At 40.7% G+C, this 27,878-nt stretch overlaps 1 protein-coding gene across 3 annotated transcripts in view; it reads right to left on the bottom strand.

Annotated features, from left to right (window-relative positions):
- Positions 1-335: 335 nt before the first annotated feature.
- Positions 336-27,878, bottom strand: part of SLC2A1 (solute carrier family 2 member 1) — a 43,703-nt gene continuing 16,160 nt past the window's right edge. For all 3 annotated transcript variants that reach the window (XM_069240311.1, XM_069240312.1, XM_069240313.1), the window contains exons 2-10: positions 23,076-23,168; positions 13,867-14,027; positions 11,189-11,429; positions 10,094-10,256; positions 9,084-9,271; positions 7,952-8,056; positions 5,776-5,877; positions 4,715-4,918; positions 336-2,554 (exon numbers count right to left, since the gene is read on the bottom strand). In XM_069240311.1, the coding sequence (XP_069096412.1) occupies positions 2,348-2,554; positions 4,715-4,918; positions 5,776-5,877; positions 7,952-8,056; positions 9,084-9,271; positions 10,094-10,256; positions 11,189-11,429; positions 13,867-14,027; positions 23,076-23,168 (1,464 nt within the window). In that variant the 3' untranslated portion in view covers positions 336-2,347. The remainder of the gene's footprint in view (positions 2,555-4,714; positions 4,919-5,775; positions 5,878-7,951; positions 8,057-9,083; positions 9,272-10,093; positions 10,257-11,188; positions 11,430-13,866; positions 14,028-23,075; positions 23,169-27,878) is intronic.

Below are 27,878 nucleotides of genomic sequence, written 5' to 3'. Positions count from 1 at the left end.
CCTCCACCCCTAAGATGGGCTGTTGCTGTTGGCTATTGTGCCTACTGATAAAGAACGACATTTGAAATGAATGAGAATATTTTCAGCATGTGCAGAGAAGAGAATTGATGACACCCCTTAAGTCTGGAAAACAACAAACTACTCAAGCAGAGGCTTATTCAGTATCCGGCTGAAAATCTGATGATTCATTTCTAGCCCTTAGCTTAACAGTAAATATAATGTCTTTTCCCGCACCATACATTGTACTTTGATGCTTTTTACGTTATGGTACGCCCTCTTGGAACGTTCACTCAAGTCACTCATTCTTTGCAGGCAAATTAACCTTAATCCCTGTATTGTACACAAATTCAAGTTTTACTAGTTTTATTTCATTCTAAAAGTATTTTATTTCAAGTGTCATCTAGTCGCTTTAAAAACTCACAAATAAATAATAAAAAACACTAATAAATAGCTATATGCATTCTGGAATCGGGTTGTGAGCAAATACACTGAAACACTTGTATCATCATCCGTTAGGTGAATTTTCTTCACTAACACACTAAAATTCAGTGCAAAGGGTACACCTACAGTGCAGGCACGTAATGTACAAGGAAATAAAACAAGGATGTTCTATTAATATAGAAGCATTTGATATTACATTGCAGTAAGAAACTATAAATGACCTCTAGTATACATTTTACATTGACATTGAATATAATCTATATTTACAGGCGTTAATATCTAACACTAATAACTTACACCTACAATATTAACATCAAAGAACAAAAAAATATATTTATATATAAATATTTTCAAAACTATACACAGAAAGCAGGAAATGTATGATTCTGTTCATTAAAGAGTTTCAGTCAGTTCAGCACTTGTTGTGGTTGTAACAGGCCAGTTTGTCTGTTGTCGCGTGCTGGAGTTATGTTCACCTGTACTGTGTATAGCTCTTATTAACTTGCACTATTCAATAAAGAAGGCATAGCTGCCTCTGTGTGAGTGATCAAAAGGGGATCTGTGGTATAGGTGTTTCGTTTGCAGATAGCAAAAGCAACAGTTGCTGTGTCTGGTGAATCAGTGGATCACAGGATCCACTGCAGGGATCTGTGTTTGACCTCAGGGACACAGGTTCGCATCATGGCAGGTCTACTTAGTCGATAAAATGAATATCATTGATATAAGTAACAATAAACATCTGTTATTTCAGAGCCAAGATACCCGCATGGGCGTGGACGCACCTGTTTTGGTACTGATGTAATCTAGCTTAAAACTGACGGGCTAGCCTTATTGGCTGTACGTGGAAATTAACTTCTTTAAACTTTTCTGACGTATTAGGGAAGTTAAGTAAATAACTGTATGCTGATGATGACAGCACAATTGCTGCCAAATGATGTACTGTGCATTGAAAGCAATCAGACTCCACAGTCAAGACCCCGCAATGACAGGTCTTATAGAAGTCAGGTCACATGTTAAGGTCCCAATCATTTGAAGTGATCAACATAAAAATAGCTTCTAGATTTAAACAGTGAAAAACATTCAGCTAAATGAAATGTCCTCCAGCACTGCCAACAGAACCGTACCACAACATTAGATGCGCAAATAAGAGCCGTTTCTCTATTTCTTCCAAACAAAAGTATAAAAAAAGACAAATGTCCAAACTGTACGAAGTTGTTCCGCTAACGGAAAAGGGAGAGCCAGTGTGGAGTGAGCATGTGCTAGGTTGACTGGTCAAGCAGGTCAAGGCGACCTATGCCTGAAGACGGCTAGTTGAGAGGCTTGCGCAGGCACACCCACAGCGGTTTTCTCTTACCTCGGCTACTGTTGCCTCAAAACCGTTTCTGCTGCAAAAGTAACAATCTTAAAGGAATGCAGGCCTGGGGTTGGAATTTGAAGTAAAATGTGAAATATACGTAACTGTCATCAATAGACAGCTACTTAAAAAAAGAAATTATAAATGACCCTGTACCCACCATTTGCGTTTGAAATTCTAGACTACCAAACAAAGTATAAAAAAATCATTCAAAATTTATACAAAAAAGTATTAAAAATCGTTGTCTAAGGTTAGTGTTTTGTTTCTGTTTGAAAATTCTCCAACTTGATTGAAAGGGGCTCTTCTGTGCCTGATCGCTCTCCAAAAACAACATGCAGATGTTTTTACATTTTCAAAAGAATCAGTTGCTTTTAAGTCCAGGTAATGATGCTGATGAACACGTAGGTCAGCAGAGAGACTGGCAAATGTCACAAGCACACACAAGACAACACGTCACCCCTTAGCCTTCTCTCCTGCCCCTGTTTCCTGTAGTGTGTGGCAATCAAAGGAAAGAGTGAGCAGCTAACGTGAAATGGGAAGTGACCGCCGGTTCTACACCTGGGACTGGGAGTCGGCGCCGAGGCTGTCGAACTCCGGGTTCGCTTGCTTGTCAGTCTGGTTAGCCCCACCTTGGCGGAATCCAGCAGTGATCTCGTCGAAGGTCCGGCCTTTCGTTTCCGGCACCAGGAAGTATGTGAAAATGAAGAAGAGGATGAGGAAAACCGTGAAGACTATGAAGACCCATGCACCAAGAAGTTGCTGAAAGACAAAAATAACATGAATTTAGTGAGTGACGTAAGGGACACAAAGACAAGAGCTGCACCTGTATTGAAAACAGCACACTGAAAGCCAATGTACAGGTTGGGCCCTCTGAAAGGCACCTAGCATGGCATGACTCCTAAACCAAAAAACATGTAGGCCCAGATTTATGTTAAAGTGGTGCAGCGCACTGCTGCCCCAAAAATAGCAGCGCGGGCCTGCGACACTTAAGAAAGGCAGAGGTGTGCCGTATATAGAGGAATACGACGCACCCCTGCGTTTCTCTCTGTGCTGGCACTGAATTGAGCTGCCTAGCTCCAACGCAGGCATCCTAGCACCATAATGCAAGGGTGTCTGCGTTGAGGGATGGATTGTTTATGTGCAGGAAGGTGCCCCTCCTGCATATAAACAATCTATAATGGCGATTTGGCACATCTATGTGAGCTGCAAAATGCAGCACACATAGAAGTACCAAAGCATCATTTTGAATGATTGTTTATGTGCAGGAAGGGATACCTTCCTGCAAGTAAACAATTGTCCATGGCATTTTGCTTCTTCTATGCGTGCTGCAGACCACAGAAAAATAAAAAAACTAGGAGGAATAAGATCATTCCTCCTCATTTTGCCATATTAACGCCACATATGGGGTGGCATTAGTTTTTGGCGCTGCCTCAGGTTTACAATAACTCGTAAATCTGAGGCGGCATCAAAAATCAATGGGTGTTGCGGAGCCCCTCAAATGCAGAAAAATGCATTGGAGGAGCCCATATTTACAAGGAGGCATAATGCCACAAACAAGAGGCGTTACACCCCCTTGTAAATATGGAGCAGTGCTTAGCGCCACCAGAACATCACAAAAAGTGACGCTCCGGTGGTGCTAGGGGCTCTTAAATATGCCCCCTACAATCTAGAAATGGTAAACCAACATGTGGAAAAAAAATTATGAGTGCCTGCTATTTCCCTGGTCCTAACAATTCTTTGATGGGGAAAACAAAAGTGGTTGAAAGTTTTTGGGGAATAACTTGTGGGAATTGGATTTACCATGCTGATATTGACTTGTTTTCCCCCAGAATTTCACCTGGAGATTTTCACGATTAGCAGCTCGTGAAAAATCTGTGTGGAAGGACACTTGCCCAATGTGGTCTGCCTTAACTTCTAATTCAGGAGGAAACAAGAAAGTAAAGTTCACAAACCACCTCTTGTTTGGGATGGTTAAATTACCTTAATGGAAATCTAAGAGACTGGGATTGTATGGACACTTTCGAAGTTAGGTAGCCTTTTGGCCCTTATGTCTTCAGTAAAACCCATTCATCTCCTGGGCTTTCCTTTTTCAAATCATTTTCAGCTGTGGTAGTCAAAATGGTTTGATTGAGGTGAACCTGGGATACAAATCCCACAAAGCCCAGGGCTGGATATTGTGCAATTAAGTCATTGCTTCCTTTATTTAAGAAGCAGATATTTGGAGCAACTTTACACACAGTTTTCAAAGGTCGTGTTTGGAGTGAAGCTCCTGTCCAACATGTTACATTTAATTGCAGGGGGAAACCGAAACGTGGTAAACATAAATAAAAAAGATTTCAAGTGATATATATCCCTGTAAAAATAACCTGGGGGCCCACCAGCATATAACAATGTTCATTCTAACATAGGCAGATTCTGGAGTGTCAAGCTAATCTAGTGTTTAAATGAAATGTGAAAAACCTGATTCCCAAGCTTACAATCTGACAGCCCAGGAGGTGATAGTTTTTTTTGCATTATTAACTCAATTTTTGTAGACTATGGTATTCCAATAAATTAATTTTATGCAGCATAACAAATTAGTGGTGGTTGATTTTGCATTTACAGGGTGGCCAGATGCATGCCAGGTTTTCAGCATATTCATGTAGGATACATTTATATACAATTAGTCTAAAAAAACTTTCACATAGTTATTATTTGACTTACAGTTGTGCAATGGATTACACGTTCCAGGAGCAACTGTGGACACATCTCTTTTACAGTCATTGGAAAAGAGGTCTAATCTTTGGTTTAGTGACTAAGATTACTCTTATTACTACGTTTCTCTAACTGTTAAGATAGGCGGATAGTCATGATAAATTAGAATATCTTGAACAACAAGATAACTATTTGTCTTTGGATATAATTAGTGTTGGTTCTTACCTCAACGTACTGGAAGCACATTCCGACTATGAAGTTGGAGGTCCAATTCGAAAGACCAGCCACTGCAAACGCCGCAGGCCTTGGACCTTGGCTAAAGAGTTCTGCCACAATAAACCATGGGATTGGGCCAGGTCCAATCTCGAAGAACGCCACAAATCCAAAGATAGCAACAATACTAATATATGACATCCACCCCAACTTTTCCTGTTGCAAGGCAAAAGGGAGAAATTGTCATTGTTCAAGAGGTCATTAACATATTAGCATAAAGTGGTAAAAATATTTCCAACTAAGCATAATGTATTATCACATGAGCTTGACTAGTTTTCATTATTTTATTACATTAATAGGGAAGGGAGCCACATTACTATACATTGTACTACTAAGAATTGTCAAACATATTTTACCAAATATGAAGGTGGGGTGGTTAAAGGTAAGTAAAAAACACTACATGACAGCTTTAATAGCATCTATTGCATGCCCTTTCAAGCCTGATTCTTTCAATTGTGTTTCACAGAGGGAGGAGGGGTAATTGCATTTGGAATCAGAAAGGGGAGCTTTAAGCCTTAGTCTGAAAGAATAATGAAGGCATACAAGATGCAAGGAACTGAAAGCAGTGGCTCGTAAAAAAAGATTTCCTGAGCCCTTTGCTATTTCTTGTAAATGTGCAATTTAGTTTGGGTTTGTTTCTTCTCCCTTCTCTGCTCTTTTCTCTAGATCATGGTCAAATGTCTTAAGCTGAAAAATAAATCTTAGACTCCAAAACAAGTGCACCACCACCTCCAAACACCAGAGCAAAGTAAGAACTCCAGAGTAAACTTGACTATACAAATAGAGAAGTGACAGATAATGATGATACCACAACCATTTGTGTAGAATGGAAAAAATTACACCTGGTAAAAAATGTCACCTCCTGAGTTGCAAATCTTAATAGGAGAAGAGGTATTTGCACCCTTAAAAATATCTCCAGTACTAAACACCTAAATGTTTTTCCTAGTTTGTTCAATGTCAAACGTATTTCAGAGGTTGGCGGGGGTTCCCTCCAGCAAGAATAGCCTACTTACCAATAACAGTAGGGCGATGGTCATGAGAACAGCACAACCAGCCATTCCTGCCAGTCCTACAAGATGCAGCGTTCTACGTCCGGCCCGCTCCACTATGAACAACTGTGAGGGAGGAAACGCCACAAGTATTACAAATGACACACTGCTCGAGAAGTACCCACAGAGCCAAGGGATCGAGGGGGAGTTTACAGTCTTAAGGTGAGGATGGGTAGAGGTCACTAGTGCCATGAGGGTCGGCTTGCTAGAGAGCTCACAGGATCTTCACTAAACCACTATCATTAGCACCACATATCTCATGGAATGTATTCCAACCATCACTGCTGTTTCAATCACTTTAATGCACGAATTACAACTCAGATGTGAAACCTACAGCAAATATGGTTTCTTTGGACATGGAAAATAGTACCGCATTTTTTCAGCTATTTTCAAAATAATTTGCAGGAATGCTGATGGAAGAGGATAACCAGTGAATGACATCACAACACATCATAAAACCAAGCAGACTTCACTGGAAAAAGCACGTTCTAGAATGCCAATTGTTGGTGATTGTTTGGGTTGCAAGATTAGGTCACGCAAACTACTTTTTTCTCCCCACACTGTATGTAATGGGGTTTGACTTTGGCTTGATTCATACATTTACATTATTAAAGTGGTTGCTACCTCTCTATATTGGGGATGGGGAATTTGTGAAATTTTAGAAAATGAAGTGCGATTGTGCAAAGTGCTATATTTTAGGGTTAACGGCATCTCACATCCATAATTAAAACGATTCTGCTTTTCACACTGAAAAATAGCGCAAAAACTACAAGCACCTGAGCAACAGCTTCTGGCGTTCTGTTGTTACAGTGGTTCCTGTGCATTTGCGCTATATTTTGACTGTGAATGACACGTAACTGCACAATGGGCATAATAGCGTAATTCGGGCAATTTCCTATGGCAAGAATAATGATAATTTACACCAAATCAACACAAATTTCACCCAGACCAATTGCATATGACAAGCCTCATAATACAATTAGAATGCAAAGCACATTGGAATTGCGAGCACAGGATAAAGGCGAGATACACAGCTTCCTATCTTTGTGACTCAGTGATCTGTGCAGCGATATGCATTTTAAAATATTCACAAGAGACAGAGGGATTTATCAATTTATTACCTAATAGCAGACATTGTAGTCAATATCAGCACCATTGGAGTACAACGAAGCAAATTGCTTCACTACGTTGTGTTATGAAAAGACAACCTAGGTCTATTTAACAATACAGTCTATAGGGACGTTGCTTAAGGCACACGTCCAGCCTCTTAGCGCTAGCAGTAAATGTGCCAGCTAACAGCGAAGAAGAGGTGCCCACTATTTGGTCAAGAAACGGTAAATGTCAGGTTTAGAGTTTGAACCTTAGGGAGACTCAGTGTTCGATCCTTCTTAGGCTGATAAATCGAATGTTGTTAAATTAGATTGGATTAATGTATTTTATTTACAGCACTTAGAAATAGTATGTGTGGTACAGAGCACTATGTAGAAACGAAGGCAATAAAAAATTATTTCCCAATATTTTATAATAGCATTACCATCCTATATCTGTAATTTGCGGTCTTTTTTGCCACAACTGTATAACAGCTGAGATATTTATTGAAGTTTTATAGATCCTATGCAACTGTAAAGCCGCACCAAAGTACTACAAGTTATCTCTAAGGGACATAAACGTTTATACCGATTGTGTCTTTGTGACAGGTATTAGCATTAGCAATAAGATAGTAACGAGGCTTGGGCAAATTTAATTAATCTAATGACGTTTATAAAACTCATGTATTCAGGGTTACATGAAATTGGTAACATTTCATACTACCCAATTTTGCACACTTTTTTGCTCATGGGAAACTGATTTGAGCCGAAAATGTCTAGCCAAGTGAATTATTCTGCTTAAACCACTCTTATTCTGCTGTCAAGCATGGCTTTTTATGTATTATGCCCTTGCCTGAAAATTTCACACAAGATGCCAGCAAACCATATTATGTGCCAGTCCTGTAATTTCTCCGAGATTTGTGTAATTTTCACAAAATTTCTGGAAAAGGATAAAAATACTTGTGTACACTCTTAGTACTAAAAGGGGCTGATGGGGCAGATACACTGAACAAGTCCGCCTCAGTTTTTAACTAAAGTGCAAAAGTTCTCACCGAAACAACTGTGAAAGCAGTGTTCACAACTCCAGCTCCAATAGTGGCATATACTGGCTGCTGCACACCGGCCTTCTCGAAGATCTGGGTGGAATAGTAGAACACCTGACGGGGAATAAAAAAAGAGATCATGGGTCAGTTTGTTAGTGATCGTGCTTGACCAAACCAGGAGTTATATCTGAAACAGTTTGATAATAGGTCCTAGGGCCCCAGTGGTAGTGCTTTTGTGGACTTTGTACCATCCATTGACTCATGAGATGGGATGAGTCACTGGAACCAGTTTAAAGTTGTCTTTTACAACCTGGATGCAAATGGACTTACTTGTGGCTGTTGACAGAGTAATTAACTATGTCTGTTTAGGCCCTTGAATCGATACTTCAATAGAAGGGATTCCAACAGCATTTCTATATTAGCTGTTAGATTCTGGAACTGAGGTGGGCCCAGGCTCTGAGCTATGGCACCTGTACTTTTCTTCATCCTCATGTGTGTTTAGATTGAGCTGCGATGAATGATCACAAAAGATGACAACAGCTTGTGATTTGGCATCTCGGGGCTTGTGCCAACAAGAGTGACAATGCAACGCTAGCGATTTTGTTGTGGCCTACAGCTTTATGGTCCTCAGTGTTGTGTGCTTTGCAATGTTAAGTAGATTTGAGTTAAGTCCATGTACACTATGTTGTCTTATAGTCAGAATCAATTTGATCATGCATCCACAAAGGTTTCTACATATTTATGGCTTTACCACGCTTTTCAGCTGCTGCAAAACTGATCAAAAGTTCCTAAAAAGCATCACACGTGGAGCCGCACAGTGGAGGACCCTTTGCAAAGGTTAAGTAGTTACCTTGCAGTTACTGAATGCTGCGTAGTCAGGTGTTCAACTGGTATTAATGTGTTAAATCTTAAAGTATTGATGTGTGTTAAAATGTCAAAAAGTTGGATTCAAACTGCTAAATATATGCTGCATTATGCAGCCTAATCGGCAGTTTTCTTTCATGCTGTTTACTTTAGGCAACACTGCCACATAACTTTGAGCCTTTGCTGCTGCATAATTCCAATCACCTAGCTTATTGCACTGTGTTGTGTTAGCTTTGTGATGTGCCACACCAGCAAGATTATTTTGGATTGCACTTACTGCATTGATTCCCGAGAGCTGCTGGGAAAGCTGCAGGACGATGGCGATAAAGATAGGCTGTCGGTACAACGAAGAGCGAAAGAGCTCAGCAATGGTCACCTTCTTCTCCCTCATCATCTGCCGGCTTTCCTCCTTCATCTCCTGCAGATCGCTAGTGACATCCGTCGTTCCTCGTAATTTCTTCAGCACTGAGGCACAAAATGAGAGTGTGGGATGCTAGCAAAATTAAAGCTAATACCAATCTAGAGTTCATGAAACAATAAAAAACATGGGTGAGAGTTGACCAGGGAACTCTGTAGGGCAACATCATCCTTCAATGAAACATGGCATTTTCAGACATCACTCTCAGAGTTCCATCAAGTTACAATGTAATCGACTTTGGTGGAGAATTAAACAGAAAAACATGAAACTAACACATCCCGTTGTTATTTTACATTTCAATTGGCCTTTTATTACAGTCATTGGGCTCTTTGTTTATATGACAGCAATATAGCTTACTAAGTTAAACACTTGCCACTGACATCAGTGACCAACCATTCACAAGTTTGAAACAAGGCAAGGCCAGTTCATTCATTGCAAGGTCAGTAACTTGAGTAGCATCATCAGTGGCTTAATTGAGCCAGTGGTTGCGGGTGTGGCCCACCTGCACTTCTTTTTGGGGACCAGAACTTATTTTCCCTGGGAAAAACCCACTAATGGGAAACAAGGAGGAAGAGAATGACTGAAAACCTGCCACAAAGAAGAGGAAATAGAAACATGCAGAGTATGATAAAGGGGCAGGGAGTGTCTGGTAGTCGATTATCAAGCAAAATGGTGGATTCTACCCACTATTGAGGAGTGGATCCGAGAATGACTTGAATATATAGGTGGCCCCTGTAGGTAATGACACAGACAAGCTGAAAGCAATGTACTGGGATGTGGTCCAGAGGGATTACAAGTGGCTGAGATCAATTTCAACATTTCACCCATATTTATTGGTCCTCTGCTTGATCGCTTACTGGAAGACTTACCACTTTTGGCTTTGCTTTCCTCATTGCGATTAATTAACAGGAACCTGGGGCTCTCTGGGCAGAAGGGCAGCAAAATGCACTGGATCACGGCTGGAAGGAAGACCAAACCCAGGAGAAGTGGCCACAGACTTTCGTTACCCATTATTGACTCCAGTCCAAAAATCTGCACAGAGCAGAAGTCAACATGTAAATTAGTTAGGGTGTCGACTTTTCAGGTGCAACTTACAGGCATATTCCGTTGAAATGACCTGCACAAATACATATTGTTTCTAGTCAGGAAGCATCAGAAACTATTCTCACAACGTGAAGCATACCTGACCTGTGTTATTCATTTTTGGGACATAAACTGCCTATTCTGGTGTAACCCGACTTGGGTAGTGCAGTTTGTATCAGTGTGTGTGTGCGCAAGAATTTTTACAGTGTGCAACATTACAAAAGATTTTATGCCAGGTACGCCTACCGACAGTCTAGAACCAAGTGGGTATGGGAACCTAACTACATGTGAGAAGTTATGTGCTCTATGCATCCTCCTCTGCCCGCATGTAGGTACTTCACCCCCAACCCACATACACAACACTTTCTAGACTACAGTACGTGTGTATGTTATTTCTATGGCACAAACATAGGCTAAAAGGCTGAAGAGCACTGTACTGCTCAAAGGCAAATTTAAAGTCAGCGAGTAATAGGAGAGAAAGTGGTGTTGTGGATAGTTAATTCGTTGTGATGTGGTGATGTCGACTTTCTCTCTATGTAAGCAAAGTGGCATCCTTGTGCGGGTGGCAGATATGTAATCTGCCTACCGTTAAGCACTACTGTGTCACACATTTTATAGGACATGGGTTTAAATGATAACGGCTAGTTATGATAGCAAATTTACTAATAGCTGCTGACAGTACAGCATCCTAGTATAAACTGAATTTTCAAATGAAACAAAGTGGTAGCTAATTAATAACTTTTCTGACAATCATGTGCATGCATTTCACACCCCCAGGTGAAATTCTGTATATTTGGCACATAATAACTTGCTTAATTGTTGGAAGTAGTTCAACATGGTTTACTGAATCCCACCCAATGTCACATCTGAGATTCATTTACCTGTGCAATCAGGATTCCAATCACAACCCCCAGCTGGTGCAGGGTTCCTAAAGCTCCACGAAGGGCTGTTGGGGCAATCTCGCCCACGTACATGGGCACAAACCCAGTTGTGAGACCACAGTATAAGCCAACAACGAAGCGGCCCAGAATCAGCATCTCAAAGGAGTACGCCATCTTGGAGAAACCCATCAGAATGGCAGCCGCAAAGGCCAGGACGTTTGCCATCAGCATGGAATTCCGTCTAGAAGGTAAGGCATTGAAATGGAGTGAGAAGGAGGTACTCATTAACAAATAATATCGTATCACTGGCAATGGCATAGTAAACGTGGACAAACCTAATGCATCTGTTCAAAGTCAATCGCCATATGAACTTCGGAGACCTTCTACTGTCACTTGTTCTCATAGAAGATAACACTGGCTAGCCATTAATGGTTAAATTACAGCAGTGTAGTGAACGGTATCATAGATAGCCTTAGTCTAGCCAAGTGTAGAACCCACATATTCTTAGTTATCAATTATGGTAGACATGACAAAAGCTCATCAGATACTCCTGGTTAACTTTTGCCGAATTGTGATATATTCCTACAAACATGTGTGCACATTGACACAAAAATGAAAAAAGAAAAATTGCTCGCAAGGTTAGAAAGTATTAATCTCTCAGAATTCCATATCTCAGTATTTTGATTAATATGTTGGCCAGACTTCCTGAAAATGGTCCTAGGGGAATTCTTCCCTTTTTGCCAATATCTTCATCACTTGACTCCATCTACGTGATAGGAACCAAGATGCCCAGAGGGGACATTACTAGAGATTGCGTGTTAATGCCAGCAGAAGAACACAAGCTTGTGATGTCGCTGGTGGGGCCTTTGGAGCCTGAAACAACTGATGAAAATGGAGGTGAAGAGCAGAGTTCCAACATTAAGCTTACGTTTCTCCTCCTAATGCCCTCAAACAAAAAAGAGGAGTCTGGGAGAATTTGGCATCAATTATTTTTGTTTAATATATATATTTTTTTATTTTGAGTGGAAATATCCCCTTCATTGTTAAATATAAAAAGTGATGGATCCCCGACGCTTGCTCAGGGTTGACATATACATTTAGGAGGGCACATGCAGGTGGTTGAGGCTCCGGTCGAACTACCAATGTCCAATAATCGGTCATGAGTAAGATCTATCACTAGAGGGCACACTATGTACCCCCGTCCCACCCCAGGAATTGATGCCAGGGTGTCTAGTTTCACATGCAGATCTCTGCCCGGAAATAGTAACGATTGTTTAATGATGAAAAGCATTTAAGATAACGGACCAGTTTTAAAACCTTCCTGCTTGAATTATTCCCAAAATCTAAAACGATTGTATCAAAACGAAAAAACAAGTTATTTCTAGTTTGCTCTGTAACAATTTCCGGGGTTGTGGGGAAAAGTAAGAAAACTGACAGGTTTGCAAAAATTCTGGGAGCATGAAGGTTTTAGCCTTTCTTATAGAAAATGTGATCAGCAAGCCCCCTACTTCTGCATCCTGCAGTTAGAAAACAAGAGGAATAAAAGAAGTTGGACAGAGGAAAGAGAAGACGTTTCAATACACTTGCTAATTCTCGTATCTCCATTCTTTCGTATCTCTGTACTGTGTTTATTATTATTTGAATTGCCTTTCCTTATTAAACTTGTTGCCCACATGTATCGGACTTAATTGTAGGTAGTGTACCAGAGTAGGCGTGTTCAGAGCTACCCTACAGAAGGTAAATTCTCAGGGATGCAAACATGAAAAGGTCCAGTGCTCATCCTTTAAAGATGGAACTAGTCACAAGCCCTACCATAATGTGCTGCAAGTCCATACTATTGGACTCAGTTACTTCATATCAATTCTCCCAGGTCAGCATTAAAAGTTTTAAATTTTCTATTTCACAATAGTATTACTTCAATTTTTTTACTTTCAGTTTTTTGCACTTTGGTATTTTTATTTCTTGTTGCGTATTTCGATTTTGTGCTCCAGGTTTAATAATTTCCCTTCGCTTATTTTATAGTCTGTTTTCATTATCCCTTTTTTCATTCTTCGGCTTCCTTTTTTATCCTGTTCCCCTCACAGTTTATTACATGTTTTCTTTCTTTTCATGCCTGGTAGCCACTAGCGCCCCATTTACTCCCTTCCGTTCCCTTTCTTTCTCCTTCTACTTTCTGTATGCTTTCCAACCCTATTTTTCAATTTTTGTGCCAACTATTTGACCATTTCAAAAAAATATTTGCAACGTAAAACTTCAGAACTACCAATAAAATAAAGAAAATCACATTTTAAGATAACCACAGGAGGGGCGAAATCAAGATGATAAAGATCTACACACATAAAATACTACAAACCACCATAACACACGTATAACCAAGTTCAGGAAAAGCAGCATAATGGAACTCAGACAGAAATCAGACTTCGGTCTGAAGGAAACCTCAGAACAAGAGTATGAAGGTATTGAACGCCAACAGCACTGCATGTCCACACTAATCGCAGAATGCGTACTGCACGGTTCTCTATGACAAGAGATATCAATATTAATTCATGACAACAAAAGGTGTAGCCTGTTCTAAGGATTGGAAATGTCAGGCAAAAGTTATATATTCAAAGTGGCATTCTTTCACTATATCAAACTGTAGGTACACAAACAACAGCCAGTCGTCTCTCGAATCTTACCTGCCAAATCGGTTAACAAAAAGTCCAACCGAAAAAGATCCCATCATTCCCCCAACAGAGAAGATGGCAACAGACAAAGACCAAAGTGTTGTGAGTGTGGTGGCTTCGATGGAAATTTGGTAACGGGATACCCATGTCTCATTGTAAAATGTTTCAATCACCTGCAAGGAAAATAGAAATCAATCCATTAGGAGGCATTTCATGAAGAAAATTGATATTTTACATTTCTTCCTTTGTTAACATATACATTTTCTACTAGTGTGAGTCTTGAAACAAAGGACATGAGATTTCCGTAACACTCAGAGCAGACAGAAACATATTCTAATGAGGCTGTTGTGTCTTAAAGCTACCCTAGAAGGAAACCCATTCTAATTTAAGATGTATTTCCATGACATTGTTTATTCCTGCCACTGCATAAGCATGTGATGAGAAAAAATAGATTTGTCACTACAACATGAACATTTTGAATACTCAAAGATCCTCAAGTCTGTCCAGCCCAATCCACTTTGACACCTACTACGAGAAATAATCTTTTTTTTCTGCCCCTGCATGCATATTATACCATCCCATATTCTGCATATGTTTTTAAAAAATCTGCAACTCATCACAATCCGCGCATGTTATCACTTTAGTCCATTCGTTAATCGGAAGAGTGTTGAATCTGTGATATTAAATCTAGCCCCCAGTATTCGAGTCACCTTCATGCCTTACTGTATCGTCCATTCAATTCAATGTATATACTGATAGAAGATGAGGCAACTGCAGAAATTCAAACTATTTGTTCCAGGAAGCCCAAATATGGGGGCACAGGGGCAGTGGACGCATAACAGCCTCCGCTCCCACCCCTAAGAAATGGGCAACAAGGAAAGTACACAGTAATGCAGTTCTGACTTAATTGGTCACAAACAGAGCAGATTTGAGCATATCTCAGCAGATTACTGCACTTATGGCAAAGATGTACATATAGCTAGAAAGCTTGAGGGTTAAAAGGTCGATCTGAGGTTTAGTGCACTTTAACTCAATCTTTTCTTTATTCTGATACCGATAAAACGGGTTCCTCCGGGTACTATTGAACATTTAGGGGTATATTTACAAAGATTTTGCCCTGTTTGCCTCACAAAAGTGGCTCAAATGAAAGCAAAATCTTTTTTCGTTAATTTACTTTCAAGCTCAAAACTTGTTTTGCACTGAAAAATCACTTGAAAGTGGCACAAAGCGGTGCACAGTACTGCACTGCATTACTGACCGCCAAGGGGGCATTCCATGGGTGGTGCATTGGCGTTCACATACAACCACCCAAGGTTTTTGATGCAAACCCCTATTTACTAAAAAAAAGAGTAGACAGAGTTTTGAATAAAAAAAATAGCGCCCATTCCAAACGCGCTATCACAGTGAAATGCTTTTATTTCTTTTTTTTTCCAACTTTGCATGTGAGCTGAACTGTACAACATACATATAAAGTGGAAAATGTTTTAAAGTTAGTCTAAGCATAGTATTTCCTACTGGAAGGCTATTTTTCCGGTACAAAATCTTTCCTAACTCACATGGTGCAAAGGTGTCTGCGTGGTGCCCGGCAGCACCTTTCTGAGCCAGCGCCAGGGGCAGGGAAAAGGAGTGCCATATTTGTGTAAATATGGTGCTCTCTTGCTCTCTCCTCCCTCCACACAACATGTTTGACTGCTGAGCTGTGCTCTGTGGAAATTGTTTAAAATTGGGTTCTATCATTAAGAGTCACAAATAAATCAGAACACATAGTCCTACATATCCTATACAAACAAAGCCTAGCAGGGGCATAGCTTGGTCAATAAGACTGGGGGTGGGTGTGAGCTTCAGAGTTTCCAACAAATGTGACAAGCAGGGCTCCTGAGAGGGGCTAAAGGGGCAGTGGAAAGGGAGACGAATGTTGACTGTCAGAGGTAGTAAATGAGAGAAAACACAATATTTTGTAAAATAACCAACATTTTTGACGATTTTCAAAGCAGAGAGGAAGAGTGTGTTTTATTTTTGTCTGATTTATGTAACAATTCCTGGTGAAATCCGACAGACACTTCACCATACTCGACTGAAAACACCTCTACCCAACTATCTGCCAGAAAACACATTTATTCTGGGTGGGGGGTGTAACATCTTAAACACCCCCCTGAAACTACGCTCCTGGGGGCTAGAGAAAGTTGGTGTGCTGAAATTAATTGTGTTTTCTCTCATGGGTTACCGAGCCTGGTGGCAATGTATTAGTGCCAGGCTGTGCTCTAGACTGATCCAAGCCATAAGTATATGTGCTGCCCAGCCGCCACCTCGCCCCTCGGTATAGGGGAATAGCAAGCGGTAGTGATCTGAATGGTGTCATGGCCAGTAGGTTGAAGTTGGTGGTATATAAAAAAAAACAGGAAGTTTAATAAAGTCTTGCTTCCTCTCTCCCACTTCTCCTTCGGATGAGTCATCTAAATAAACTTAGCGCCTTGAGGAGCGGTGGGTACGTCCGCGCGGGAAGCAGTAGAATTCTGCCCTCCTGCCGTGTAATGAAATCAATTCCGTCGTTAATCATCAATACCTCCGCTGGATGGCGCCAGACTATGCTTTACTTTGCTCACATTTGGTGTTGCTTAAACTTTACTATGTTGCTTAAGTTTGGCTGATGCAACTTTAGAAACGGTGACATGTGAGGGCCCGCATTTAAGACTGGCCTGCACAGGAGCCCTGTAGCAGACAATAGTGCGCAAGAAACAAATGTTCAGCAAGTTAAAAAACGTTATACATCAATGGAAAGTAAAACTACTGAATATTCCCCAAAATACGTATAGAGTTTGCAGGACAGGGGGGGCAAATGCGAAGTTGTAATCAGTCACCCATTTGCCAGCCAAACTCTCTGTCTACCCTCCTCTTTTTAAGGAGGGCGGGCATTACGTATTCTGCCGGGGGAGGCTCCGTTGACAGACTACACTGCCCGCCGTATTTAGGGTCCGGAAAAATCTGGCAGCGAGGGAAAACAATAATGACCATCCCCACCCTGGAATAAACTCCCAGGGTGTGTGAGGTCATTATTTTTTGCTGCTGTTGTTTTTTGTTTTTTTTCGGTGGGCGGTAATAACAAACTACCACTTTTGGGAATATACGAAAAACAAAAATTTAAAAAATGTGTTGGACGTCCATCAACGTTGACGGCCACAGTCCACCGAATTTTTTGTACATTGAAAGGAACTATAGAGTTGACATATGGCTCTGCACTCATCTCTAAATTTGGCTGACAGAATCCCACAGTCATTGAGGAGATAATGTCCACCGCCAGCCTGAAGGACACTACTCTATTCATCATACTCTAAATCAGAACAGTAATTCTCTTCAGAAGAAATATTTGTATTTCTTTTTAAAGAAAACACCAATGTTTATTTGCGCCATACCTCTTTTCTCGTTCACTGGCCCATATCTCGCTGTTCCAATTTTGTTATTGAATAAAATAAGAAAAAGTGAAAAGTCAACTTTTTTCTCATACGAACTGATAAAAATAGGATACGCCCAGCCCTCCCTTGTCATCTCTGCCACAAATAATAATTGCCAATCTCATACCTTTTGGCATACAAATATTTGTGAAAGGGCTGTCACACAGCATTTTGTAGCTTTCACGTTCTAAATGTGTTTTCATGATTAAATCATAGAATGCTCATGTGATGCGCGCACACAGAAAACAGTGCAGGCCAAAACATATAACAATGATAAGTTTTTATGTAGTAATTCAGGCCACACTTCTGTTACCATAGCCCTCTGATTCGGATATTGCAGCTTACAGCTGGTTTCCTGGTACATAAGATTATTTGCTGTGTTTTTGTCTAAGCTTCAACTACAACCCTATACACACTTCTTGGATCAAACAAATCTTTCTGTTTCATGTCAAAATATGGCAAAAATTGAGGATTTATCAGGTGATGTGTAATACAGATCAATACTTTGCGCATGGCCTTCCACTTCATGTGCAAGACCTCCAATAAGTGTGTTCGCTCCACCAGCCCAAACTTTACTGTTTCCATCTTGCTATCTTGCAATAGTCAAATCTTGACATGTGTCATGGATAGTTATCTCACCATTTCAAGCAATGAACCTCCCCCTACCTCCAGCATAACTAAGGCCGCAGACAGGGCCCTCATCTTGAAGGCCCTAGGAAAGGAAGGGCTAGTGGGGTCAATAGTGACGCACTGTGATGACTGCCTTATGATCTTGTCAAAGCCTCATGGGGTCCTGAGCCAAAGGAGCCCCTAAGGTCTTCTCCAGCAGCACATTCGTGATTACAGCATTCAGCTCTTCTCTCTCCATATTCCCGTAAAAAATACAAAGTATACCACTCAAATGTCTAACAATGGATAAGAAATCTTAATTGCCAAATGAAACTGAAAACATTTTTGGTGAAAAAAAAATCTTCAGGACACTCAGGTCGGTAAATTGACTGGGCTTAACCCACCGGGGTTCACAAAAAAACAACACAGTTCTGTTAAATAGGGTGATTAACTATTAAAACTCACCCTGCAAATTCAAATAATGATTTGTTATGTGTATGCTAATTTGTAAGACATGAGTGTATTCAAAAAGATAAGTAAGTCATGGGGTTCAGACAGGTTAGCTTGGGCATTCTGACGTGTCTGAAATCATTTCACACGAGCTACAGATTTGCAAGCCAAATCTACAGGGAATTAGCTACCTGTCATTGGTAAAGTCAATTCACAAATTGGGGCTGTTTTTGAAAATTGAGTGAAACCAATTGTCTAACCCTTATTCCAACTATAAATCGTAGCAAACATGAGGAGCTCAGCTTTAATGGAAATCTACCTGATATTTGTGCCACATGTGCATTCTCCACATTTTACAGTACGTATTGTATTTAAGTAAACAGTAAAACAAGCAATGGGGATTTTACAATGCTACAAGCTTTCAGAATATTAACATTTCAGAATGCTGATTGAGTAATACCGTAATTTCCTCAACACATTTCCTCCTTCTGTGATAGATTTTTATAGGATGTCACGTAAGGCATCCACACCTTGTTTTGTCAGCCATTTTGATAATTGAGGAAGATCATTGATTTAAAATCCTCGGACCTAGACGTGAGTCAGGCAGTCAATCATACAGGCCACAATTTACTGTTACCAAGGGCGTACAAGATTAGCAGGAACAACAGCATCTCTGATTTGTGACATGGCCAAGCCAGCCATGTAATAGAACCCCAGCGACTTTTAATTTCTTGACACAAACTCCCTTCCTTCTCTTCAGCTTTGCTGTTCTGATATCAAGCCTTACTATCCAAGCAAAAATGCACCACTACAACCCCCATCTTGACAAATCCGGAGTACGTCACATGACTGAGAGCTTTTTTTAATTTTTTTAAGTGTTTTGCACTTACGATAATAAGGCACTGACTTTGCTGCATCTAAGATGCATGCCAGCTAACACAATGAACGTACTGTGGCATACAAGGAGTATTTTGAAAATATTTGAACACCTCAAGAAAATAGAGCACAATTTAGGGACATGGAAAGGATAGTAAATAGCCTTTTTTAAGTGATCACTGATAGAAATCGTCACTGTTAATTGTGGTCTGCGAAATAGGCCTGGGACCAAATTGTGCTCATTTTATCATATTTTACAAATAAGTATCCATATTCTGAGGGTTTGAGTCCCACATAATACCTTGCAACAATGTAAGTAAGGAAAGTACTCAGCAGTGCGATTTTTAACAGAGCAAAGAGAATCTTTAATATTGCTCATCACGGCCGAATCCATGCCAGATTTTCTAAATATCCAAATGAGATAATTTACATATATTGAATCTAAATCTGAATCATCTACATGCTTGGTGATTATCCCGATAATCCAGTGAGATTGTAATGCTTGAAATCGAATCTTGAACTTTCCTGGTCGACTGGTATTTATATTGCGTTTCTGTACTCACAGTGAGGCCTAAAGCACCTTTCTGTTTTTTGAGTTTGTAAAGAGGCAGGTCTTCCTAAACACATCAGATAGGAAGGAAAAGATGCAAAAACTCTGCTGTAGCATGACCACACCTATTGCAACCAAACTTCAACTCCCCTCTGCTTTACCCAAGCGATCGCAGTACAGTTCTGAAGAGGGCACCCTGCCTACAATATTGTTGATGCTGATCCTCTTAGGATTCAGTGCTTCTTCCTCGACTGGTAGAGCATTACAAATAATTTCCCAGCTTTCAATACCTATTTAGTTGACCATTCAATAACAATATTGCTCATTTTGTTCTACTTATACATTAAAAGAGTTGTTATGGAAAATGTGATGTAACTCTCTGACTTAACGCTTCAGTATGTAGTAGACATTTCTCCGATACGTTTAGGGATGGGACTGAGCTAAGACCATCAGCTAGGGTCGCCTGGTTGACTGCAGACATGGCTTCTATTACAAGGGAGATGAAACTTGGACAGAAAAGCGCGTGGATCATTGTTGAAGTGAGACAGTAACTTCCTTTAGCAGATAAACAAGTGATAGAGAGATTACCTAATGGGCCAAGATTGAAGCTACCTTCTTCATGATTTATGGACACAGAGCAGAACAAAAAATAAAGAGTATCCATGCATGCATAATTTCTTACTACAGGGGGAAATAATTATAAACGGGACTAGTGGACACAGAATATGAATAAAGTGTGGGTGTATCATTTTAGCCGTTAGTGATATACTCCACTCATTTTATTGACCGCAGGCGGATCAAACTCGGATTTGGCCAGGGCTTGACTCACACTTTAGGCATGCAGACTTCTGGGTACATAGTCAAGACTGTGGGCTAAAGAAACATTCAGCCACTGGACTAGTTTTCAAGTTACTATTATCGCTGTTTCAAACCTGTTTGTTGCTTGTTTGGGATGTATGGCATATTATTGCAAGTAGTTGTCTGAAGCTAGCTCCACCCATACATGCACAGGTTCGCAAAGGCAAGTGTGGGAGTGTTTGGGATTTTCTGGTTGAGCTTGTGTAGTGACCAGGTATGTAATGACGACACTTCAAAAAATCCCAGAGGAGGAACTTCCTCCTTTTTTAAGTCCTATCAACATTCCTTCTAAACAAACATGCTAAGTCATGTCCCACGCATTTGGTTGTATAGAAGAGTTAACATTTTCTTTCCAGCACTTTAGATTAAAAACAAGAACAAAAGGGCCCGATGTGCTATTTCCATTCGTAAACGAGAGATGGTTTGCAGATGGTAATGTGACCTATGTATTAAAAAGTCACATCGTTAATGCTGCAAATATTTTCAGACCATTGTAACACTACCGATTTTCAACTATTTTGATCATTAACTAAATTATTCAAATCATGATTACTACGACGTTTTAATCAGCAAATTAGGCAGATGGAGGGAGATACTTCTTTCTTTTTGAGATTTTCAAAGATGTGCAAAAGCCCTTGTGCAAATCGTTAAGACTTTTGACCCGTAAAGGGCTTGGGTACATTATAAAAAATCCCTTTTGGAGTTGAAGACCCTCTGATTTTGAGGACAGCAGCGTGTGCCAGCACTAAAGTACTTTATATATTTCTAATTATTTTAGCTGTCAGGCGAGCTGACTTTCAGATCACATGGGGGAATCTTGAATTATAAACCATATACAATAAACATTATCAAACACCCTGACCTTCCTGGCTATGGTCTCCCACCCAATACATCAGAGGTAGACTGTCTGGTGCCATGTGTGATGTCTTCTGGTTGCCTTCAGTGTGCCAATGAAAGTGCACTGTGGACCAAGGAGTGATAAGTGAAAAACATTTTAGGCTCACCTCTGCGGAGGCCAGAGACTATTGTTCTAGTTTAAACTCATATTGATAATGGGTGAAGCTAGAATCCGTTGGATGCTGCCCTTCCCGAACAGAAGAAGTGTGTTTATTTAGGGGTGAAGACATTTCAGGAGAGCTTGAGTGAAACTTGATTAGCCTTACAATCCTTGTCTTTATCTAGAAGGCTCAGACCTCATTGTAGCCTATAGGTGTGAAGGCAGTGAAAGGACTGTACAAAGCGTTCTATCAGCTGTCACATTTACATATCTAACCCTGAGCAGGCCCATGCCAAATCCTGTTCCGCCCACTCTACCAGGCGGGCAGGTAACACGTTCGCTCACTCCCTAGCCCTCTCTTAGGATCCTGCCGCCACAACTGTCTAATGGCCCCGTTCCTGAATACCAGTGCAACCCAGAACTGATTCCACCCCATGCCTCTCTCTCTCACCACTCTACACCTCCTGTTTCTATGTGATTTTTTAACTTATTTCTCTGGTTGTTCCCTTGATGACCGTTTTCATACCTCTTCCATTCTCATACCTCTCTTTTCTCATTAGCTGAAGCTGAGGGTCATAGTTTGATGATGAAAAATAAATCCCAGTCTTCAGAAAGTAATGCTGGGGCCAACACCCAAAACCATCAAAAACTAAGCACCACTGGGGCCTGCACTGTGTGTACTCCATTAGGTACAGACTTGTTGGTCGCAGACATGCTGCTTTCACACATATTTTTGGCTTGACTAATTCCAGTTTCGGATGAAATCAGAAGGTAGCTTAGTGTTCCATGCCTCTCTGTGACTCTGGAACACTGAATATGCAGGTCCACACTCAAGGTCAGTTTATACAGTTTATATAACATGTTCCCTGAAGTCTCTCACGAGAAGCAAGTTAAAGGGGAACTCTTAATTCCTCTGTGAAGCTGAAAAGCCAAGTATCCCTAGGAGATCTCATTAGCATCAGTAATCTCTCTAACAGGATGTTCTATTTTGGGAGGAGCTTTGTGTGTTTGTTTACTTCCCATCATATAGTTGTGGGCCTATAATGATGGCTATTATTTGTGCAGATTTACAGCATGGGAAGTTAAAAAGGGATGAAAGTCCATAAAAAACTGTAGATGAGATTATCAGTTTGCCCTACAATGCTATATGTTCAGATGAGTGCATTGTGGTTTTGTACAAGGTTGCTTACAGTGCTGAAACACCACATGTACTAATTTGCAAATATTTAATGGATGGGCAAATGTGAAAATACACAAGTTGCACCTTCACTTTCTACAGAAAAAGGGATAAAAAACGAACATGAAAAATATTAAATGCCTAAAAAATGTAAATGAGGATGGAAATGTAAAAATAAAGCTATCATGAAAATAGTTCTAAATATAACAAACTATATTTGTATGTGGTCATGCATTACTAAAAAATATGCCTTACCTTTTGGGGGGCATTGATAACGCCAGTGTTGTACCCAAACTGCAAAGATCCAATCACTGCTACACCCACTGCCAGCATGAGCCGGAGCGTCATCTGAAAAGGAACAAAAGAGCTGTAAGTGAGAAGAAAAACATGAAACTGATCCACAGAAACTCAAAAACAGAAATACATCTAGGCTCTCAGGCAAGGCCAATCATTATTTACCCAAACAACCACAAAAGTATTAAAAGCAGAACCTATCTTTCCTTTGTCCACATAGTATGCCCTCAATAGCTCATCACTGAATCTTGCACCCATAGAGGATAGTTGAACACCCTCTGCGCCTGAATCATGCGCTACACCTCAGTGTGCCTGTCCACTGACTGTATTTGCTGCGCCTTAGCATGGAAACACACACTGACATTTGCACTCTCCAAGAGATTGAGGCTGTTCATTTAGCATACAAATGCTCTTTGCATTTTATTTGACTTTTCGCCATATTTGCCCTCTGTTGTAACATGGCAGTGCCCCTTCATCAGTGCCAAAGAAACTGTCTACAAATATATGAAACTATTGGTTTCTTCAAGAACTGGCTTTGGTTGTTTTGCTAAGGTCTTCTCGTCCGGTGGTCTCAACCAGTTATTAAAAGGTTGCACTAGACCCGGATGCTTAGCTTCTCTTTTGTATGGACTGCGTGGGGAGTGGGAAGGGGGTTAACTTGGTTTCCATGGTTGTAATGTTGTCAACATTTCAATTAAAATGTACTGAACCTTAAGCGAGTACACTATATGAGATATATAATTTTCTGGGAAACGTGTGTTAGTCTGTCTGAACAGCAGCCACTGGTGCTGGGTTTGCAGGAAGGGATGACAAAATGGGTGCTGTAAAGATGTAGAAATGTCAGTGATCCATGTGACAGTCTGCCAAAGTCTAGCAGTGGGCGGGATGATGCACTATACGATGTTAGGATTTCTTGTCTATGATTATCAGTTTAATTGTCATCACTACACATGACAAATTAGGATGAGGTGGTGATAAGCCCACTATTTATTTGTCTTTTGGGGGATCAGGGCGAATTTATCACCAGAGTTTGACCCAGTGCCAGGCAAAGCAAAGCAGAAAAGATGGAGGGAGAGAAAGATACAAAAACAGGGACAAATGGACTAAATAAAGCAAGTATGATAAATGACCTCCATGAATGAGATTGATTTCAGAAAAAAGAATTGTGGAAGACACATGAGGTGCATTCAAGACTAGGTTGGATTAGTATTCAGCCATCCCTGGAGTTCAACAGTGTCGACCCCTAACAAAAACTTTGGACCCTTCAATTTATTCACCTCCCCCTCCAAATTAAGCACCCGCACCCTCCGTTTTCAGCCTCTCGTTGTCCGCAGTTGCTCAGTCATCACTGAACAGCACAACTCTGAGTCGGGTGGGATGAAGAGAAGGCGCTGGAATGCACTCAAGCCTTCGCACGTCACATCTAGCTCAGCTTGGGCTCAAAGGCCTCTGTTTGTCGTCCCTACGCCAGCGCATAGTGACTAAGCAAAACCCCAGGATTGGGCAACTTCTCAGCACGAGGCTTAACTTGCAAGCCCTAGGTGAAGCAGCTGTGTGTGCAAACTCTGGTCCCTCTTGGCGGGGAGGCTGCGGGGGGTTGGACACCTATCAATAGCCTCATTATTTCCACCATGTAAAATTACCTCCAACTGCAAGCTGGTTTAGAAAAGTTTTGTCATAGGTTGGGTTAAGAAGCTTTTCGCAGTTTACAAGAAACCTAAGGCACGGGTTTCACTAGTCTGAGAGGAAGAATTTGTCCCTTTAAAAGCAACATTTGGTAAATCCGCTATAAAGCCAAGAAGAGAAGGAACAGAACAAATCTGGGAATTTTCGCCTCTGCATTTTTTTCAACAATAAACGCAATGCTACCAAACTGTTAAATTATTGTATTTTTTTAATAAAAATAAAGATATTTTGTGAAACCATTTCATCACACTGCTGTATTTGTGCAATATATAATATGCATTTTATGTTCGAACTTCTAAGGAAAATAGCACTTGCTATCCGCTCTGCATATGGTTCATTACAAATTTAGGGCTTCGACAAGTGGCGTCACGCTTACTGTTTTTGCTTGTCCTCTTTTGTGACAACGTTCATTGATTATAATATAACCTTGAATACTTTAAGGACACTTATGAAAAACATTACTCATTTTAATAGTGTTCTATTTAAAAACTGCCAGATAACTGAAGGCTAAGTCGGCCATGCCAGGATTCGAACTCCTACCCCTCAAATCACCGCATGATTCAGTCACGTGCTCTTAACCGTGAGCAGTGCTGGTGGCGGCGTGCTATTGTATTTACCTCGAGAAGCTGAACCCCGAACAGCCCAGCAGCTCTTTCAAGTGCAGGGGGCCAGAGCACCTCAATGGCTTTCACTGAGCAATTCGTCCTTAGACTTCATAACAGCAGGCCTCAAACATACTCAAGAAAAAGGCGAATAATATTTATTTGACAAGGCAGAGTTGAGAAGCCTTCAACCCGCTTATATCATGGGTGATGGGTGGCAATTTTAAAGGCCCGTTACATTTTTGTAGGGTGTGCCCCTAGTTGTTGCATTTAACTTTGCAATTAACATTGGAAACAAATATGTTATATGAGCTGACAATGCTAGTTTGGGAGCGAAAATCACGAGAGGATTACAGTTTCCCTAGGGCCGGAATTGGTAAAAGGTTGTTTTGGTCTTCAAGTTAAAAATATAGTTATTTACAACAAGCTCTATTTAAAATTTTGAATAGACGTGCTTGATGGAAACGTAGATAGACAAAGCCTTCAGAATCTTAAGTGAAGCTAGGAAGATAATTCAAGATTTGCATGGACTCCCACTATGGTGTGACCTCAATATGAAAAGGAACTTCTATTCAGACATTTAATCTAGATACTGTGGTGTTACTGAAGGGTTAACAGCTTCGGTACAAGGATTTTCGGCTCCCCAGCAAAATTACATTTTACTGTTCCTCGCCCCCCAAACAACAAACCATTTCCTCGGCCCTCTCCCAGGGTCCTCAGGCTCAGTGTACTACACCATTTCATCGACCACCCAGCAACCTAATCCAATCCCTGCCAGGCTGTGATGCAGGGACCCGCTATCCCAGCAAAATCATCTAGCAAGTAAAGCGACAAATCATCCCTCATAGGCAAGTCTTACACAAACTGCACAGCACCGCTGCAATAGACACACATAGTGTGCGCGGTGGGCCCACCCTTTCTCCAAGGGTGAACAACTAGCCCTAGGTCTCTGCACACCTGTGGAGCAGCGAGCTCAAGTGAAACTTCTGAGTTCCGCATCAAACTCTGCAACCGGGACCCTCAACATTGTTCTTTTTTTTAAAAGCAGTCGTCGGTGTTGCCCACAAATTTACATACGACTTTAATCTGATGCGCCTGCAAAATAAGAGTTTGCTGTATAACTGCATGGACTTTAGACTTCCATTTTTTTTTTTGCTAAGCATTCCGTGTGTGCCTAGCAATTTGCTAAACAAAATTATGAGCTACAAATATAGGAAATTAATAGTAGAGGAAAAGGTGCACTAAAGCAGGTATTGTTAATAACCTGATTTGTTTACAGTGCTATGATATTCAGTTGTATCCATTTAAAGCGTTATTACCCGTGTTTTGCAGTATTTGCGTGCAGTATATAAACAGGAGAGGTTATGAGTCCAGTCAGGGGTGGACTGTGGCCCTCACCCTTTTATGACACTTCTCAGTCGGCCCAGTGCTTAATTTGTAAATTAAGAGGGGCCGGTGCTCAAAGCCCTTCTCTTAAACATGAGGCTGCTGTAACTAAATCTGCCAGCACTGAATACTGAGGCAGTGTAATCCTGAAGCCATCTCGGGCCTCTTCAATCCATTTACGGCCACCCCTGCCCCTTCAGCTCATCCTGCAACTTTCTACTTTCTCCCTTTATGATGCTTTTTAGTTTTTCATTCTTCCATCTTTCACATATGTGTCTTTTGCTCGCAACAAATGCTTGAGGCATAAGAGTGACAAATAAGTGCCGGTGCTCAGCACCGGAAACAACAAGCACAAATTAAGCACTGGTCGGGCCTCTGATCTCCAAGGAGTTCAGTTACCAGACATTTTTCGATGAACAAATCGCATTTTTTTAAAACGCCGGATTGGCAACATAAGGATGTTTTGAGTTTTTTAACATGGAGCTATCATACGTCACACGTTTATTACAGATAATTTTCTGAAAATTGTTTATCCATAGGCAGTACTGTCATAAGAGCAGACGGGTTTAGGAAAAAATGGCGAGGTTTGGACATATTTCTGTTGATCGAAGTTGTGCTGTGTTATAAAGCTCCTAGAATGCAGTTATCAGAGCCAAGAAAGTACTTCTTGTTATCACATGAAAACGTGAAGCGCACATGAATACTTTCAACGGATGCCAAATCACTTTTCCTAGAAAGGAACACAGTAACTGTGCAAGGCAGTGATAATATTAATTCTATGACAGACCAGTGTAATCAGTTGACACCAGGCGTGCAATTTAATAGCGGTAAACAAAACGTTTATTTGATCAAAAAGTCCCATGTGTTGGTAAAAATTCCAAGTCAGCAAAATTGATTTCCAGTGTACTTTGCACACCAAGACGCTCCATTTCTTAAACCTAGGATGCGCCTCTCATTCTCAGAGGTGTGCTCCTTTCCAAGAAGAGTCGAGAGGAATGGGATTTTATTGCGCATTGGGGGTATCATTGTCTTCCTCTAAGAGATGTTGTGTTCCTAGTTATGGTTTGGGGACAATTTGGTTTAAGACTAG

This window comes from Pleurodeles waltl, chromosome 6 (assembly GCF_031143425.1).
Source record: "Pleurodeles waltl isolate 20211129_DDA chromosome 6, aPleWal1.hap1.20221129, whole genome shotgun sequence".
NCBI lineage: Eukaryota > Metazoa > Chordata > Amphibia > Caudata > Salamandridae > Pleurodeles > Pleurodeles waltl.
The sequence above is the reverse complement of the archived record's forward strand: the minus strand, read 5'-3'. Positions and strand labels throughout refer to the sequence as shown.